Source organism: Haliotis rubra, unplaced genomic scaffold, assembly GCF_003918875.1.
Source record: "Haliotis rubra isolate DU_JTF1 unplaced genomic scaffold, ASM391887v1 Scf117, whole genome shotgun sequence".
NCBI classification, from domain to species: domain Eukaryota; kingdom Metazoa; phylum Mollusca; class Gastropoda; order Lepetellida; family Haliotidae; genus Haliotis; species Haliotis rubra.
Window position 1 is genome coordinate 133175 of NW_025765081.1, and position 20793 is coordinate 153967.

Sequence of the window (20793 nt, forward strand, 5' to 3'; positions counted from 1 at the left end):
CTATACACGACAGTTCAAACATTCGAAACAGCCGAAACACAACCTACCCATTGGTTAACGATATAACCAATCTCTGTTCATTCTGCTGAGTCACCAAATGTTCCCTTCAGAAATTTAGGCCACGTCCCATCACCTGTCACCTGTCCTTCCTATGTGACAGGTATATCATAAAAACGATTGGTCATACATAACAAATGATCAACCACTGTAATGAGCAATTGAGATAGTAAGGAGTCTTTCAGGAACGTGATCCAATCCATCACATGACGCTTTGTATCAAGCGTTCACTCTGACTTAGCCAGAGTCCCACCTAAAAGGTCTTGTTGAAACAACATTGCACTATGGCTAGGTGAGAGATGCGAGCCAGGTAATTAGCACTAGCCACCGAAGCGTGAGCCTTTGTTCAAGGGCTATAGTCTATATTATATCTACAGTGTGACAAGATTAAAGAAATATGCGAGTGTGCGTTTTGTAATAATTGTAAAATCAAAATTTGGTTTTAACATATATATTTATGTGTCTCCAGACAAAATAACATTTATGCGATTAACACGATTACAAAAGTACATGACATCATCTGGGTAATACCATACTGAGCATCAATAATACATATCAGTGTACATGTATCTCCCTTAAACACATTTCATGAACCACAAATATCACTAACTGAGCATTTTGTTAAAACAAACTATAACTCATATGGACGAAGTGTTATCAGAACTCTAACTCCAGTCAGCCAAACCCCACTCTGGCTTTGTGAGAGACCAGTTTTTACAGAATCTGGCTAAGTGAGAGGACACCGTATCAAGTCAAGACAAGGAAAATGTATATGCATGGTAATATATGGTTGCAGTGATGAAACAAAGTGACAAAGTATGAATCTGTTCCATCTTACTTCATATTCATATTGGTACTGTCCTTGAGATATATGCAATATTAATAGATGTTTTGTAAAATTAAACCTCACGCAAAGGTATGAGAGAGACAGTTTGTTTATGTATGTCTCGTGTCTTACATACAAGAAATACACACAAATGTTAATTACACATAAATGTTCGATTCGCCAAAGGTCTACGGGAGAAACTTGCAATAAAATTACATATAACGTTGCAATATATGACAGCACACCTGCTATCTTTCAACATATACCTTTACGACACAGTTGAACAATCAAGACTTGTTTGAATGACTAGACAGTTTCCTGTTTAATCCCCTAGGTGTGTAGAACACTAATTAGTCTCACCACACAGCGAGCCAGGCAATCAGTGAGGGGCTCCAGGTGTTGGAGCAGTGAAGCGACTCTCTGGCTTAATGAGTTCATGGTGGCAACACCAAATATATTATGTCATGAAACATCAAATTTCAACTCCAATCATGCCTGTTAAAACACACACTAGCCTTTTTATCATAAGACTTTGAAGGTAATAACCCCAATCTCATTACGGTGCTTTTACAAACAGGGAAATAGTGTACATTCTCCAATTAACACCTGTCGCAAACATTTGTGTTCATTAACGGTGTTATGCAACGGGTGTATTCACGAAATCTCATGCACTTTAACAGTAGATTTGTTGTGTTGTCAAAGATGCGAGGTTTGACAAATACTCAAATGAATTTCCTTTTTAATAAATCACAGTGTAACTAAATTAATGTGACCATTTACAAGAATCATGTTACATGTTTCATTTTATATCAAATTAATTTCCATAGAAACCAGGACACAAAGTCACAGATGATTCCACAGACAGGCATACATTTGGAAGATAAGCATAACATAAGCAAGCAAATGATACATATAACTTTTAATAGAAATTTCACGAATCTCACTAATTGAGCTTTTTGTTGAAACAAACTATGAGACCAGTTTTTACAGAATCTGACTTAGTGAGAGGACACCGGGTGAAAGAGGAGATGTCCAAGCCAACAATGTCACAAGTGGACTCTCATTTGTCCTTTTATGTTAAACATGCATAAATCGATAAATTACTAATAATACATAAAACATAACATACATAACTGTGTATGTCACAATAATCAATGTCCCTGTGGCTTGTTATTAGAAGTTGGAAGTCAGATATGGCATGTCGGACATCCAAAAGTGAAACTCTGTATTTACGTTTATTTAATGATTGTTGTATTTGATATGCCATTCATATGATAGTTCATATGACGCCACATGCTTCAATTGAATTATGTATTACAAATTGTGTGGGACCGGTGTTCATATAAAGTGTAAAATTGTTCAAATTCATTTTATGAATAATAATAAAACGAAACAAAAAAGCCCCACCCCCTGAATACATGGAGATGTTTGGAGTTGTATGGAGAACTGCAATATAATTACTAAACAAAAAACATTCCCTCAGTTGTGAAGGCCGTGCGATATTGGTATAAACAATCAAACAAGCCCAGTGGACCAAGCCTCATAATCCATGACATACCCCTTAAATAAACAACGTGCCTGACTGGCAAACAACGATACCATTTGTATGACATATATTTCTTTACTTGCTCCACAAATTGTTGTATGCACTGCCCATTGTATTTCTTCCAACAAATACAGTACGGACATTCGTTAAGATTTGAGATGCGTTCACAAGGTGTGTATGCTAATAAATTTAAGAATCATGAGAAGAGGGTTTTAATTAGTGACATCCGAACTGTTTCGAAATACAGTAACAGGTTATTCAAGCCAGATGAAACCAGCAGAAAGTTGGAGAAGCTGCAGATGGGAGGAGCAACTCATATGTAATTGGATGAACTCATAGTTCTGAATATATATATGAACACCCGATAGGAAAATGCAGTCCATTATCGCACATCAATATACTGAATTTTGTGCTATCGTAAATTTGAGATTTTGCATCTACGAAGCCGTCCAGAATGTCTGTCAGCGATATCTCTTTAGAAGACGCTATCAGCTCAGGTAAGTATATTATTGATTACACAAGATATCAGTAAGGCAATCCTGATGATGCAATGTGCTCCTTCAACAGTACAGTTGTTGAGAAATGTTACACTCAAGACTACCATACCAAATAATGACTATTTAGTATATTGAATCACAATTTGAAAACAAAAGTAACAGACCGACTAATTGGCTGTTCAAACCTTTAATGGATGACATAAAAGTTCTCCCTGGGGCTTGTCAGGATAGCAGGTTGAATATACTCCCTAATTAACACCGGCTATTTTTCTGTGGGACTGTACAGTGGCCAGAACGGTAAACCAAAGATCTGTATGTCGAATTGATATTTCAAAATATGTCCTATCCCTATTTTGAATCGGAGACAGTACATTATCTTGTATGCTATGTTTGTGTTCCAGGGAGTGAATACCAAATAGACACAGACCAAACTAGTACGACAGACTCTGCCAAAGGCAACCAGGTAATTACGGTGTCACAACTGCATATTCTTAACATGGTCAAATGCTACTTCTACCATGTATTACTTACTGTACTTACTGTCAGTGAAATCAAACCTCATTCTATCTCAACTAATGATAATCTTAATGTCCTGAAATAAGGGAAACATATATTCCGACTTCTCTGTCCAGACAACAGCAAACGTATTCACTTTTCTATCTGAGTCGATGAAAGAAAATCTTGTGAAGGTATGACCAATATCCATTGTTTATTTCATTATCATGGTTCAAAATGTTGTATAAGAATGCAACTGAATTTTCAGAAATCCGGTCACCAATCACGTCCGCGAGCGACAAGAATGAAAATCAGACAACAGCGAGCAGCGGTGCCGTTCACGTCTACTCCTACGGCAACGGCCTGTGCAAATGCAGCAGCTTCATTCCTGTTATCAGGTACTTTCTCCGATGTTTCAATGGGTGTTCCCTCTGAATGTAGTTCCAGTAATTGTAATATAACGTGGCTTCTTTGATGGTTATGCATTTGATGTTTACGTGTGTCACAGGCTAATGTTTCTAATTACAGACTGCGAAACTGAAGACGATCATCAGTTTAACCTTGACAAGAGATGCTGTAAGTAGCGTTTATATATAGCAGGATTATACAAATTAGTTACTAATATAACAATATACTTTATCTTATCATTTTACGGGAAGTGCTTGGCTATAACAAAAATAGCGACGTACTTCAGTCAACTGTCCTGATATAGAGTTTGCAAAATATTCCACGTTTTAGAAGGTACAGTTTACATATGAACTGAAGTATCGTAAAACAAATTTGTAATGCCGAAAAGGTTATTGTCAAGATTTCAAGAAACGAAGAAACTCCGTGAAATTCTTAAAGGTCACATGCAACGTAAAATACAACTTTGCAGATTCTGATACCTTTGGAATTACTGAAACAAGTCATCAAAAAATGCAAATTCAACTCATAAAGTTGGAAAAAAATGCGATGAAAAAAGCCAGCTAAGTCGGAGTTCAAACGATTCACTAAATTTCCACTAGCGCTGGGGGAACAAGTGCTTTCAACAGCTGCGCTCATAACGCATGCGCAGTGAGCAGGTTCGCGGAGCTTGAAACACGATGCATATCAGGATTATATATATACAAACAAGTAAATAATATCCTCGTTGCATAAACAAAAAACATGTTGATTGTGGTAAGCAAACAAAACTCAATCTGCCTGCCTGTCTGCTCACGACAATATGCAACACACAATTTCAATGTCACTGACAACATGCAATTTGAACTTAACACCTATCGGGCTTATTACGCCATAAACAAAACCGAATGAGTGCATCAGCTAATGAACCAATAAAACGACCCCGTTACACATGAGTGCAATCACACCCGCTCTGACTGGGTTCGGTATGTTTGATTTTTTTGGATGCATGTGAATTTTAACAAAACTTTGCACCAAAACGCAGCTGTTCTCATGCACGATATTTGCACACGATTTTCAGTTATTTGATGCATGATCCTCGTGCAATTCATCTGCATAAGGTTTGCAGTTGGTTCCCAAAAGTTGTTGGAGAAATTCATCTTTGATGTAACCATATATTCATATCATACAGTGAGTGCTTTATTTGAGTCTAAACTTTTGATGGGTAGTATATGACATCAGGACGACAAGGCAGTTCTTCAGCAAATAACTTTGAATTGTACAGTTTCAGAGAAGCAACACACGGAAGATATTCTACAGATAATGGAACGGAGGATGAAGCTGATGGAGGACAAAATGTGGATTGCTATTGGTGCCCTGAGACGAGATGTCGCAATGAGAGATCGACAGGTATGGTGTAGCGCTAAATCACCGAGTTATAGTTATTTGTTTTTCTTTTGCGGTTATACACTTGTACATTATCTGAGTGTATGTTCCACTTGAACGAAGCTTCCCGGAGAGGCCACCTGTCTATTACTTAAATAATCAACTAATCAACAGAGATCAAGGTTATTACATCCCTACGGCTTACGATCAACTAATCAAGCCTAATCAAGAATAACCCACCTTTCTCCACTGGCTTCAATCATCTCCTATCACAACAAGCCCCATGTCAACACACTGCACATCAACCTCCTCTACTGTATAAACACATACCCGTCATGTATATAATTCTCCTTGTGCATACATTGTGCATCATTTGCTTGATAACGGTGTTAGAATCTACACCGAAACGTCGCATCCACTGCAACAAAGAAGTTGTCATATCCATAAAAGTTCTTGATCCTCATCATACCAGCTACTAAATGCCACTTAAAGAAGTAATCAAGGTGTGAACGTGGGGGGCAGTTTTGGAAAATGTACTAGTTGTCAAAACAAAGAGTTACTCTGCAAGAAAGTATGTCATTTTCAGTAATTTCATTTGCAGATTGCAGATATGCAAAAAACAACTGGAGAGACTGCAGAGAGGAAGGGATAGTCAAGAACCAGTGACTGGAAACAAACAGAAAGCAACTAACCATGCAAAGGTATTTCTGCTGCCATTTCAGTAACTTTTGGTAATGATTTTTAGACGATTCAGTGTTCTGACACACTTGAGTGAGTTAATATTTACTGTCACATCGGCAATATTGCAGCCATATCGTGCCGCTGACACGCAAGTCATATTTATCGGAATGTTGTATTTTTTCCCATAAATCTTTTACAGGCAACTGTGAGGCAGGCACTTCAGAATGCAGAGACTGCTGGAGGGATGGCTCTAAATCCACAATACAAGTATGAATATACTATATATATATATATATATACACTAAATTCAAGAGTTTCAATGCATTAAACCGTTCAACAAATACAACTTCAGGTAGAATTACGACAATCTTGACTCTTGAGTGATAACTTTGTCTTCCACAAGACAATAAATTTAGAACTTTAAATTCAGGTTGGAAGCAGAGCAGAACAAGGAAGTTGTGGACTATGCTTGGAACTTTGCTAAGACAGCACTCCCTGCTATTCCGCGCCCTGAATTTCAAGGTATTGCAGTTTTGCTATACAGTTCTTAATCAGTTAATGATGCATTTACATGCGTCACTGCACAGCCATAAATAAGCAAGACCCACTATAATGTAATGATAATACTCATTTCTTGACTTTCCGAAAGTGATTTTTTGTTGCGTAGTACAAAAACCTGTTATGTTCATGGGCGATTTTATTTAACCATTGTATTTTGTGATGACTTCGTTAGATATGTAATATTCATGCGTTTTCTGCCACTGTATTGCATTTTTTGTTCAGTTGCTATGAAAAGATGTCTACAGACAAAGAAGGAAAGGGCCTCAAGACAGAAATGTGGCAGCCGAACAAAGCGGAATGATGACATGAGAAAATACTCCAGAAAATCTACAGTAAGTAAAAATAAAAACACAACAAGGTGTCCTAACTGACTTGACTCACTCATCAATTAACATGTTAATTGATGAACCTTAACTGACATGACTCACTCATCACTCAACAAGGGATTAGGCCTTGTCAATTAGTGAATCTTAACTGAAATGACTCACTTATCAATTAACAAGGGATTATGTATTGTTAAACATTGAGTTTTTGTTAGAGGCTGAACATGTCCAATAAATATTAACTATTAACTGTGTTCAAATCCACTAAACATGCAACTATCGATATTACTGACCATAAGATTATCAGAATAGCCATTAATTCAATTATCACGTTGGTTTTACACTCACTTTACCTATATGGAAATATAAGTATGAGCATATTGGTTTGTTTTCTTCAGAAGAGTCGTAACAGAGTGAAGGGTATTCGAAAAGCTGACCTCCCCAGCCACAAAAAGACCAAGTATGAAGAGGCTTTGAAGAATGTTCAACTCATGTCATCGGAAGAAAGTGATATTGACGAAGGTGGCTTCAGATATTTTATTGTGCGACCGAAGGTCGAGTCACGAGAACTGATGTCAGCAAAGAGGCTTGCTGATGAAACTTTTCAACAGTTGCAAGGTCAAGGGGCCATCCCAAAGGCAAGGCGTGTCCGTGGACCACCGTCCAAAACCAACATCCCAAGAATGATTAATGATCTGTCATGGGTCAACACTGAGTATGGAATGTTTTAGATAAGTGGAGAAAGTTTACGTCGCTTTTAACAATGTTCCAGCAATAATTAATTAAGTTGACGTGTCTGGTGGCTGGTGTATAATATATAGTATAATATATCTTCTATAATATATATATTATATAGGATGAAATAGATCAGATCATTATAATAGCATAAATGACGCTTTAATGTATATATAATGCCATTATAATGATCTGATCTATTTCATCCTAAATAGTTTTTCTTTCATCCAATGTTTTGAAGCTCAAATGATAACATGGAAGTGTTACTATTCCAATCCATTCTTCAAATGGTCCAACAATATAGTCATTATGGTTACCACCGGCCTGCTGTTTAATTACTATCAAGTTGGATGATATATTAAATTATGCGCACAAACCCACACAAAATATCTGTGATTTGTGAATTCTGTTTTGACAAGGAAATATAAGAATCATTATAGAAACTATGTTCCCTCCCTCTGAGAGGAGCATGACATTATTTATTCATTTTTTGATAATTTTATTTGCATAATAATGGGGCTATCAAAAATTGAAACAAACTCCTGTATACTACCATTGCGCCAATATTGCGATATTGACCATGGAACAATGTTAAAGGTCACATGCAACGTAAAATACAACTTTGCAGATTCTGATACCTTTTGGTATGGAGTTACCGAAACAAATCATAAAAAATGCAAATTCAACTTATAAAGTTGTTAAAAAACGCGATTAAAAAAGCCCGCGAAATCGGAGTTCAAACGATTCACTGAATTTCCCCGAAACTGGGGAAAACTGGTTTCAACAGCTGCGCTGCTCTCATAACGCATGCGCAGTGAATAGGTTCGCGGAGCTTGAAATAAGATGCATATATCCTGATTATATGTAGGCCTACACAAAGAAGTAAATAATGTACTCGTTACATAAAATAACATATTGATTGCAAACAAAACTCAATGTCTGTTTCATTAACACCTATATGTCTGCCTGCCTGCCTGTCTGCTAATGACAATATGCAATACACATCTTCAATCACTGACCACATGCAATTTGAACTTAACGCGTATCGGGCCATAAACACAGGTAAATGAGCCAATAAAATCATCTCCGTTACAGTTGAGTGCACGCACACTGGCTCAGACTGGGTTCGGTATCCCGGCTATCACTGACTGCTTCGTTTCGAGAGAAGTAAAACCGAAGTATAAAATATTGCACTTTTGATTTGCGATTATGGGCTTATAATTTGTTTATTTGTTTTTCTTAAGCAGCAATGCATTGTATATATCATGAATAAGTGAAAACTGTGTTTTAATTATGTTCGATTTTTGTTGCATGTGACCTTTAAGTTCAGTCGGTTAAAATGCCAGGTTCCTCGTTCACACATACATAGAAACTAAAACCTTATCACAAAACCAAATGCAAGATGTCCCTCGTTTAGAAAGCAAAGCGAATTTTAACAGATCAAGTTATCCTAAGATGGCAAGAAGATAAACGTTCCAGCCTAAGGGGTTTCTATATTCAATATTTAAAAAACCCACTGTCTTTTGAAAAATACCTTCTATTTCCAAAATCTATACATGACCCTATTTTGAAGTTTAGAACCTCAAATTTAAATCTTACAATCGAAACTGGCAGATGGCAGAACATACCGAGAGAAGAAAGATTATGTAGACTATGTAATTGCAACTTAGTTGGTGACGAATTTCATTATCTTTTTAAATGCACGTCACTTAATTCTTACAGAAAATCAAAGCTAAGCAAGCTAAGCAACTATTAGCAAGGTCATATCACCTGTCAATTTTAAACTTAGCAACTGTCTATCACTTTGTATCTCTCATTTGTATAAATTGTTACATAAATAACTCATCATCATGACGCATGTCCATATGTATACACATTTGTAAATATTGTATAGTTAAATGCTCTTGTACCACCGATGGTGGTTTTATGAGAATAAAGAAGTTGAAGTTGTAAGAGGCATATAAACTGGGAACTGGGTTATCCTTCCAGAGGCTGTTTTAACTGTTCACTTGCTAATTAACAAGACAGCAGGCCTTGTTAATTGGTGAATCTTAACGGCCTTGATAAGGTCGTTGGGCGTACATTTACCATCACCCATCGGTTATCTCCCTTGTGGACATATAAAAATTGGAAATTAATCAACATACAACCAAGTTGAACCAACTTGTTTATGCTGAAAGATGTACATCGAAATGTATGCAATAATCAGGTATTGTTACCACATACGTGGTATGATGCCTTATGTATCCCATACTGTTTAATGCAGTATAAGTGAAATCTGCTTCAGTGTGCCAATGACCGATCTATTGAAGTTTTACTTTGAGTGAATGCTACCTAACAAAATGATCTGAGATTAAACGTCTCACTGAAAATTTGTGTAATCTTATCTCAAGTACTAAGAAATACTGAATGTTTACGTAATACATATAAATCTACCGGTACCAGGTTGATGTGTCTGGCCATGAGTAAACTAACAATGTCATAGTGATTATATAATTTTTAATTTCACCATTACATGAGTCATTAAAGCCTCATTTATGCCATTATAATGTTCTCTGATCCATTTCATCATAAATAGTAATTATTTCATTCAATGTTTAGAGGCGCAAATGATAACCTGAAAATGTTGCTGTTCAAGTTCATTTTGTAGCGTGATATTATTCAGTGGTCCAACCAGTATAGTCATAAAGGCTACAAACAGCCTGATTTTAATGACTATCAAGTTGTTAATTGGTTAATCTACGGCCTTGATTCGCTCATCAAGTAACGAGGGTCAGGTCTTTCGGCGTACATTTACCATCACCCACCAGTTATCTCCCCCCTTGTGCACATATCCAATAATTGGAAACGTATGGATATCTCATGTATCCATTTTGGATATGTCTTGGAAACATCATCTTTCCAAGATTGGAAATGTCTTGGAAACATCATCTTTCCAAGACATTTCCAAGCTTGGAAACATGCATTTTTTTTTCCAGTGTAAGTAAGTGGTTTTAGAGGCATTTAGAGTGAGTGAATGAGTGAGTGAGTGAGTGTAGTTGAACGCCGCTTTTAGCAATATTCCAGCAATATTACAGCAGGGGTCACCAGGAATGAGCTTCACACAAGAGGCATCTAGAACTTGGGGCAGTAAGGAAGTTTAACAATATAATCATGGACAACTTATATATCACAGCGAGATCGATTTTTCGGTGTAGATTCTAACACCATCATGAAGCCAGTGATGAACAGAAAAGAAGGTGATTATAAACACTCTTCAAAAAAGAAACGCATAGGTGATTTTGAGAATATTGGACTCAATTAGCTGCGGCAAAACAATACAAATATACTATTTCTTTTCCAAAACGTCATCTTTGTGTGATTGTAAACTGGTTCAGCGCCAAAACGCGGCAATTGTAACCTTTTCCCTTGTTTTAGAAGCGTTTGAAGAAATATTTGCCAAAACGTCGCCAAGAAAACATGCGAAAGAAAATGCACGTGCAAGTAAGCGGAAAAACATGCGGCATCGATCACTATAAAAGAGGAAACGTTGGTGTTTGGTTTTTCCCATTCGTTTTTGCCTGGAAAAGAAGAAATCATGAGTGCCGCCAATCGAAACATCGCCACTGACCGCCTTGAAGCTGGGGAGTCGCAGTCTGCAGTTACCCGACATTTCAACGTTCATCAGAGCACCATATCTCGCCTTTGGGATCGTTTCCTGCAGACCAATTCCGCCCAAGATCGCCCGAGAAGTGGCCGTCCAAGAGTTACCACACAAGCCCAGGGCCGCTACATCCGGGGTTTTCACTTGCGTCATCGTCTTGCCACAGCCGTGGAAAATGCACAATGCATTCCTGGTTTGAGAAGAATTTCCGACCAAACTTTCAGGAATCGATTACGTGAAGTGGGGATTCGACCATGAAGGCCAGTTGTCGCCCCTGTTTTGACAGACATCCAGTCGGTGGACTCAAGTAAACAGAAACACAACAGTAAAGGCTGCTGTTGTGTTGGCGAGCTCTTTGTCTATAGACATGTGAATTTTCACCTTTTTACTATTGAATGAATTGCCCTTAAAGTAACGCAATAAATTCTTCTAAAATGGCTGATGCTTTTCTTTTTTTGAAGAGTATATATACACGTTAACCCTGTAGTACCAACAGAAAGATTATGGCTGATGAGATGACAAGCTGGAGGTATGTAATAGCCTTGGTCACGGTTGACTCATGGTTGGAGTCCATTGATGTAGATAGCGTCTTGGAGATTTCTGATTTTAAAGGGGCGGTTGGGTGGCCTAATGGTTAAAGCTGTTCGCTCGTCACGCCGAAGACCCGGGTTCGATTCCCAGCAGGGTACAATGTGTGAAGCCCATTTCTGCTGTCCCCGCCGTGATATTGCTAGAATATTGCTAAAAGTGGCGTAAAACTAAACTCACTCACACACTGATTTTAAAGTCTTTGGGGTTGGTTGTTAGACTTTTGACCCTGTCCCACTGGATACTGTGGCCGGGATTGGCTCTGATATAAGGATGACTTGAAGTCAAGTTTTGATACTGAGGTCTGATGCTTTTTGATTCGGGCTGTGCGGGGTCTGGATGTTTCACCAAGATAAGTATGTCTATAATTGAACGTGTTTACTGTTCCCAATATAACAAAGACTGACTAACTGAGTTTTACGCCGCTTTTGCAATATTCCAGCAACATCACGGCGGGGGACACCAGAAATGGGCTTCACGCATTGTACCCATGTGGGGACTCGAACCCGGGTCTTCGGCGTGACGAGCCAACGCTTTAACCATTAGGCTACCCCACCGCCCAATATAATAAAGAAGCTGTTGATGCATATACTGTTATCCTCCTTCACGTAAGTGGTATTGTTCAGCCAGGTGTGAAATGGGTACCCGACAGGAAGACTGTGACTGTTAAACCTTCTAATGCTTTATACGGCAACTTGGGCTGTATCCTCCCCGGGGAGTTGAGAATAACTGATTCCTTGAGACGTGTAATAATATTAACGCTTTGAGCATGCGATGGATGTGTTAAGCCCAGCACAATAGAACTACACACATCATTATCATTGCTATCAGAATGGGGATAAAACAGAATAAAGTAATTACAAAACGGTCTCCATGAATAGAACTAAATGTTCAATTCATATGAAACACGATACATCATAGCGCTTGCATTAAGGTCACGATGACCTAATGCGTTACATTGTAATCCCAAACTGAAGCATCATCCCAGAGGCCATATCCAGTGCATAACCAATCCCATGTCAATAATACATACCACAATCCAATTAATCTGAATCGTTACCATCTTGATACTTTCAAACATTAATTGAATGCCATGAAATATGACGATCGCCAAAAGCTAATGTATTTCTATTCTGCGTGACTTTCATTGTAGCCGAGATGTTTGCGCTGAATCCCGATTTGAACAGCCATGTAAACAAAGAGTCCGAGCGATCACTAAATCAGTGTTTGTCAATGTACTCCTTAATTATCGATGTCCACCACTGATTAATCATAATTACGTCATTGATGAGTTATTTGTGTTCTGATCGCTGTTCTATTGTAGCTATGCATTGTTCTGTTGCAGATCAGGTTGTTCTATTGTAGCCAGACTTTGTTCTGTTGTAACCAGACTTTGTTCTGTTGTAACCAGACCTATTGTAAATAGGGGTTATGTTGTACAGAAACGTTGTTCTGTTGTAGCTAGACTTTGTTCTGTTGTAACCAGGCTTTGTTCTGTTGTAACCAGGCTTTGTTCTGTTGTAACCAGACCTATTGTAAATAGAGGTTATGTTGTACAGAAACGTTGTTCTGTTGTAGTTAGACTTTGTTCTGTTGTAACCAGACTTTGTTCTGTTGTAACCAGACCTATTGTAAATAGAGGTTATGTTGTACAGAAACGTTGTTCTGTTGTAACCAGACTTTGTTCTGTTGTAACCAGACCTATTGTAAATAGAGGTTATGTTGTACAGAAACGTTGTTCTGTTGTAACCAGACTTTGTTCTGTTGTAACCAGACCTATTGTAAATAGAGGTTATGTTGTACAGAAACGTTGTTCTGTTGTAACCAGACCTATTGTAAATAGAGGTTATGTTGTACAGAAACGTTGTTCTGTTGTAACCAGACTTTGTTCTGTTGTAACCAGACTTTGTTCTGTTGTAACCAGACCTATTGTAAATAGAGGTTATGTTGTACAGAAACGTTGTTCTGTTGTAACCAGACCTATTGTAAATAGAGGTTATGTTGTACAGAAACGTTGTTCTGTTGTAACCAGACTTTGTTCTGTTGTAACCAGACTTTGTTCTGTTGTAACCAGACTTTGTTCTGTTGTAACCAGACCTATTGTAAATAGAGGTTATGTTGTACAGAAACGTTGTTCTGTTGTAGCTAGACTTTGTTCTGTTGTAACCAGACTTTGTTCTGTTGTAACCAGACTTTGTTCTGTTGTAACCAGACCTATTGTAAATAGAGGTTATGTTGTACAGAAACGTTGTTCTGTTGTAACCAGACCTATTGTAAATAGAGGTTATGTTGTACAGAAACGTTGTTCTGTTGTAACCAGACCTATTGTAAATAGAGGTTATGTTGTACAGAAACGTTGTTCTGTTGTAACCAGACTTTGTTCTGTTGTAACCAGACCTTGTTCTGTTGTAAATAGACCTATTGTAAATAGTTATGTTGTACAGAAACGTTGTTCTGTTGTAACCAGACCTATTGTAAATAGAGGTTATGTTGTAACCAGAAACCAGTTTGTTCTGTTGTAACCAGACTTTGTTCTGTTGTAACCAGACTTTGTTCTGTTGTAACCAGACTTTGTTCTGTTGTAACCAGACCTATTGTAAATAGAGGTTATGTTGTAGCTAGACTTTGTTCTGTTGTTACCAGGCTTTGTTCTGTTGTAACCAGACCTATTGTAAATAGAGGTTATGTTGTACAGAAACGACTTGTTCTGTTGTAACCAGACTTTGTTCTGTTGTAACCAGACCTATTGTAAATAGAGGTTATGTTGTACAGAAACGTTGTTCTGTTGTAACCAGACCTATTGTAAATAGAGGTTATGTTGTACAGAAACGTTGTTCTGTTGTAGCTAGACTTTGTTCTGTTGTAACCAGGCTTTGTTCTGTTGTAACCAGACCTATTGTAAATAGAGGTTATGTTGTACAGAAACGTTGTTCTGTTGTAACCAGACCTATTGTAAATAGAGGTTATGTTGTACAGAAACGTTGTTCTGTTGTAACCAGACCTATTGTAAATAGAGGTTATGTTGTACAGAAACGTTGTTCTGTTGTAACCAGACCTATTGTAAATAGAGGTTATGTTGTACAGAAACGTTGTTCTGTTGTAGCTAGACTTTGTTCTGTTGTAACCAGACTTTGTTCTGTTGTAACCAGACCTATTGTAAATAGAGGTTATGTTGTACAGAAACGTTGTTCTGTTGTAACCAGACCTATTGTTAATAGAGGTTATGTTGTACAGAAACGTTGTTCTGTTGTAGCTAGACTTTGTTCTGTTGTAACCAGGCTTTGTTCTGTTGTAACCAGACTTTTAGAGAGAGAGACGTATTGGATTATTTTAGACAGTTGCAGACGCCATTTTGAATGTAGCTGCTACGTCACCGTGTGAAAACAAACACTTCACAAGTGTAAGTGTAACAATGACTTCATTTGAAACATAAATATTCATTACATATGTGAGATCACACGTACCAGGGTGACGCGATGTACATTCATTTATTTCTTCGTTGTCAACAAATATTTCGCAATGCTGAAGTCTCCGTCCCCAGTACTGCTATTTATAACCAAACGCGTTTACTCCACAAAGTTTATTGTGGGTTTGTTTTACGTCAGCTGAAATCAGCTTGCCCGGCGTATTGATTGTTTTCCCAAGGTCTTCATGTGCGGGGATATATTTTTCCAGATGTACATTCATCCAGTGTTTCGATCTCAAGTAAAATTCCACGGATCGTCTCATTATGTTCAATGTACCGGATGGAATTTAAAAAATACAATCAATCTAACGGCGCACTTTGGTGCAGTGGTGAGATGCGAGTTGAATCGCGATGGCATGAAACTGTTTAAGGAACATGTGCAAAGATTTATTGGCTCTGGGTCTTAATGAATTTTGTAGGAGAAAACTCGGCACGAAAATCTCGTTTCTCTCTCTAAGTCTGTCACGAGTTCGTGGTTCGCTTTGATTTTCGCTGTTTAGTGTGATGGACTGACAGATTGGATGCGTGTGGAATGCGTATGTTTGATTAGCCGATGCGTCAGGAGTGCTATGTGGCAAGAGATCAGTCAAGGATGCGTATATCAGATGATGTGATGCGTGAGTTTTGCGTATGTCAGATGATGTGATGCGTATGTCAGATGATGTGATGAGTCAGTATGCGTATGTAAGATAATTTGATGCGTGAGTGATGCGTATGTCAGATGATGTGATGCGTATGTCAGATGATGTGATGAGTCAGTATGCGTATGTCAGATGATGTGATGCGTGAGTGATGCGTATGTCACATGATGTGATGCGTATGTCAGATGATGTGACGAGTCAGTATGCGTATGTAAGATAATTAGATGCGTGAGTGATGCGTATGTCAGATGATGTGATGAGTCAGTATGCGTATGTCAGATGATGTGATGCGTATGTAAGATGATGTGATGCGTGAGTGATGCGTATGTCAGATGATGTGATGCGTGAGTGATGCGTATGTCACATGATGTGATGCGTGAGAGATGCGTATGTCAGATTATGTGATGCTTATGTCAGATGATGTGATGCGTGAGTGATGCGTATGTCAGATGATGTGATGAGTCAGTATGCGTATGTAAGATGATTTGATGCGTGAGTTATGCGTATGACAGATGAAGTATTGCATCAGTGATGCGTATATCAGATGATGTGATGCGTCACCGGTGCGTACGTTAGATGATGTGATGCGTGAGTTATGCATATGTCACATGATGTGACGCGCCAGCTGTGTGTATGTCAGATGAGTTGAAGAGTTGGTATGCGTATGTCATATGATGTGAGAGGTGCGTATGTCAAATGATGTGATGAGTCGGTATGCGTATGTCTGATGAGGTGATGCGTGAGGTATGCGTATGACAGATGAAGTATTGCGTCAGTGATACGTATGTCAGATGAGGTGATGAGTCAGTATGCTTATGTCAGATGATATGATGTGTGACAGATGAGGTCAAGAGTCAGTATGCGTATGTCAGATGATGTGATGCGTCACTATGCGTATGTCAGATGATGTGATGCGTCAGTAAGCGTATGTAAGATGAGATAACTCATCAAAGTGAGATCTAAGTACTCACTGGGGTTACCCAAATATCACGGGAAATTTCATCACAAGTCACGTCAGAAAGACCTTTTTATCACTAGTACCACTTACGAGATAACGAAAGTCAAATTCCGAATGTGTTTTCTCATCACGCGACCTCGGAAAGGTGAACACGGGACATTCCTAACGACGGCTTTGATCTGTAAGTGGGTAGACATTAAAAACGGAAGACACTTTCTACAGCGCAGAAAGTACTGCCATACTATCCCAGCCATCCATTAGATATTCCAGATTTTTCTTTAGAATGTCCTGTTTTTAAGATTTTTCGTCGAGATATTTTTTCAAACCATAATCTGGAAAGACGAAGGCTGGTCGGCATAAACGGAGGTTAACACGGTGTAACCTATCAACTTTTTGAAGAACATGTGAATTACAAAACCGTTTTGAAAAACTCCTGTGATAAGTAAATTATTCTATTATTACTTAACTAGGATGACCTTCCTTACGAGTTCATATTTTATTTGGTTAATATTATTGATCTTCAGATAACCATTCGGGGCGACTCGGATAAGTCCGCTACTTCGATGCCTCGGGTAATGGAGTAGTGATACAAGTTCAGTTAAAACCGTATAACCCTGATCCATCCGCATATAGTTCGTAAAACACAACTGACGTCATAACAACAGGTGAGTCCGTACTGATTGCAACTTAGGTATGCGCTTCGATATGAAGACATAAGCAGACGTAACCATTTTGAACCGAGATATAAGATCCAGGGCCCCGTTCAACAATGCGATTGAGGCGCTAGGACGGCCTTAACTCCTACATTTTAACATAGACACACTACAGTCAGAGCTCTACCATCGCATTGTGGAACAGGGTCATGGTTTCTGCCATGTTGTGTCAAGCGATAGTTGTGTGAACGAAATTGGTTCCAGTATGAACTCTGGGCAGTCCAGGTCGAGGCGCTATATAGCTCCTGTAAGTCTCGCGAGACGCTACTTCCGGTACTAAACTGGTTCCCGGCACCATTGCGCGCGCCAATTACGATATGCTAGACGGGGCCCAGCTTACTTCCGGTACCATATTTTCTGTGACAAGCATATAATCAGGACCAGTTCTGGTTCCAAATTACGCGACCACCAAATATGGCTAATTTGGGGATGTTTTGAGACGAAATTTGTTATTCCTGCAAGGATGATCGGTTCCTTACTGTTAACTGACAGCCATGAGGTATGAAACGTTGTTTTGTTTTTCACCGGAAGTACCAAAGTCTCGCGGAAGAGCTGTGACCTACTTACGGACCCTATTCTACTGATGAGATGAGTGTCAGCTACCCTACCTGATGTTTCACTGTATTGAAGATAACCCCTCTCCGACAGACTGTTGGCCCACACCTGTGATTCTTTACAAAGGTCTTCCGAGGGAGATAATTCTGGACTTCCGTGGCACATCCGGAACGAGTTATGTCCCTTTATCATTTCCTGTTTGAAGAGACTGAAATCTGCAAAGAAAAGACGCAAACATTACCATTGTATTACATTTTGTAGTTATATTCAACGAAACCAGTTCACTTTAGGTATTTTATCAACACTACAATCTGACAAGACTTGGTCCCAGAGTATGAAAGTAACGCAACCTTTCATTCTGGTTTAAGGTGCGCCAATTCACTGCTCGTCCCTATGATGTTTCTAGCTTTGTCACCAAAGGGCTAAACGTCTGAGACAAGCATGATTTGGACAACCCTTGTCTTGATCAGTTACCACCAGGACTGTCAGAATTGCACGTTCTTATAGATCTTAACTCGAGGCCAGACGCTCTATACGTCAATAGTCGCATCGTATCGCTGTTTCTAAAGTAAAATCGCAAATCCTGCAAAACATCCAGATATCTAATTCACAACTTGATTCACGATAAATATTAGGAGTTGGTCAAACCTATATTTCAAAAGACAATATAGTCACGTGTCCTTGAAGTACAGTACTGGGCAAAAGACGTTACACGTCCATGTAAGATTATCGCGAAATATAAACAAACAAGGGATGGTGATTCTATGGGAAGTGTATTAAATTGTATTTGACTGTTCATTAAGTCTAGTAACCTTTGCAATATCTTGTCAGATCTAATTGTCAGGAGTACGCTTTCTTTTGCGTGGTAGTGTAGTTCATATGTGTAATGGGTAAATGATCAACTGTCAAAATATAATGAATACAGACAGCTATTTGTTTGGCGTGTCTGTATTCACATCCACAATTTGAACATTCAAATTTTGCATCAATTTAGATAAGATGTTGATCGTATTTGTAATATACTGAACAACATTAGAAACGCACCACCCATATAATACGAAATAAGTCCGTCAGATTGAAATGTACCCATGATATTTGAGCATCATCGGTGCATTTTAGTGTGGTGCGTTTCTAATGTTGTTCAGTATATTTAGACCGAAACAAAACAATTTCAAACTTTTTCGGTATAATACTTGTACAGTTGAAGTCTTCAATGGAACAGAATCATTGGGATATGCTATTAAACACACGACACTGATAGGTCTTGCGATGAGCAACAACACTGACAGCTTGCTTAGTTTTCTACATACACGTACTTGAAAAAATATATCGGAATAAGTTTCGAAGGCTGTAACTCCAAACACCTCACTGACGTTGAACGTCATTGACTGTATTTTCAAATACCCAACCATTTCTCCTTCTGACCAAAATACTGTCATGTTTCTTATTCCGACCAGGTGTATCTACGGAAGTCACATTTTTATAAAGAATGGCGCGTCTTTGTGCTAGAAAAACACTGGATCAGTTGAACGACGTTTTCTTCACGGCTGAGGCACAAAAAGAGTTGTCACTAAAATAGCTGTTTTGAGTTTCAATCTTGTTCTTGTGGATAATTAGCTGAGAACCTAATTATAGTAAACAGCATGTCTTCCATGGAAAAGATTAACGTTTCTCCCTGGAGGATGTGCAGCTACAACACGCCGGGAAGTGGGGAGTTTCCATGTTTGGCAGTGTGACTTACGAAGGTCATGGTCAATGGCGGAGTGTACAGGGTTCTACGAGATCAATTAACTTGTACACCACAAGACGGAAGGTCGAAGGTTAGCAAGGGCGTTCAAAATGTGTAAAATACCGCAGATGACACATGTAATAGATCTATCATAAAGCAGGTTACAAAGAATCGTAATTGTGTTTGTTACAATAAAAGCATCTTGTGACGTAACCCGGCCGTAACTACTAACATGAATAGGGTCCATTTTGACGCGAAATACAAGACGTCATATAACGCTGCTGACGTCGGCAATATTTCAGCCATATTGTGACTTCATTAAAACTGTCATCGAAGAATGTTATCGAAGGACAGATTAACAACTTATCTAGTACTATATCGCTGATGGTTTTAAGCTAGTTACAGAACGGTAAAATATGTACATGAGAATGTGTTTCAACACAGGGATTTGACTCAACGTGGTCAGTTAAGGATATAATCTTTTGTCTGGATCTACATTTGTTCAACAAACATATCATCATAGGCAACTGTAGGTAGTATGTGAGTTTGTCATTCAGGGATTTAAAAACCTGCCCCGAGACATTCACTCATTTTAAAACGTCCCCAAAGAAAAGAATTTCATACCTAATCACCTGATAGTAAACTTCACATTCGCAGGACCCGTGAAGATCAGGGTTAAAATTGGTCTTCAGTAACCCATGCTTGTCGTAAGAGGCGACTAACGGGATCGGGTGGTCGCTGACTTGGTTGATACATGTCATCGGTTCCCAATTGCGCTGGTCGATGCTCATGATGTTGATCACTGGATTGTCTGGTCCAGACTCGATTATTTACAGGCCACCGCCATATAGCTGGAATATTGCTGAGTGTGGTGTAAAACTAAACTCACTCACTCACATTCGCAGGGTCGCGCTTCATATATATTTCACGTGCATCATGTACAGGCAACTGATGATGTATATTTCACGTGTATCACGCAGACAACACATGGTGTATATTTCACGTGCAT

The 20793-nt window shown here is 38.6% G+C and overlaps 1 protein-coding gene across 3 annotated transcripts in view; it reads right to left on the reverse strand.

Moving 5' to 3' along the window:
* The window catches only part of LOC124257184 (Golgi-associated plant pathogenesis-related protein 1-like), a 158596-nt gene that overhangs the window by 12416 nt on the left and 125387 nt on the right, over positions 1-20793 (reverse strand). For all 3 annotated transcript variants that reach the window (XM_046691222.1, XM_046691214.1, XM_046691208.1), the window contains exon 2: positions 18109-18270. In XM_046691222.1, the coding sequence (XP_046547178.1) occupies positions 18109-18270 (162 nt within the window). The remainder of the gene's footprint in view (positions 1-18108; positions 18271-20793) is intronic.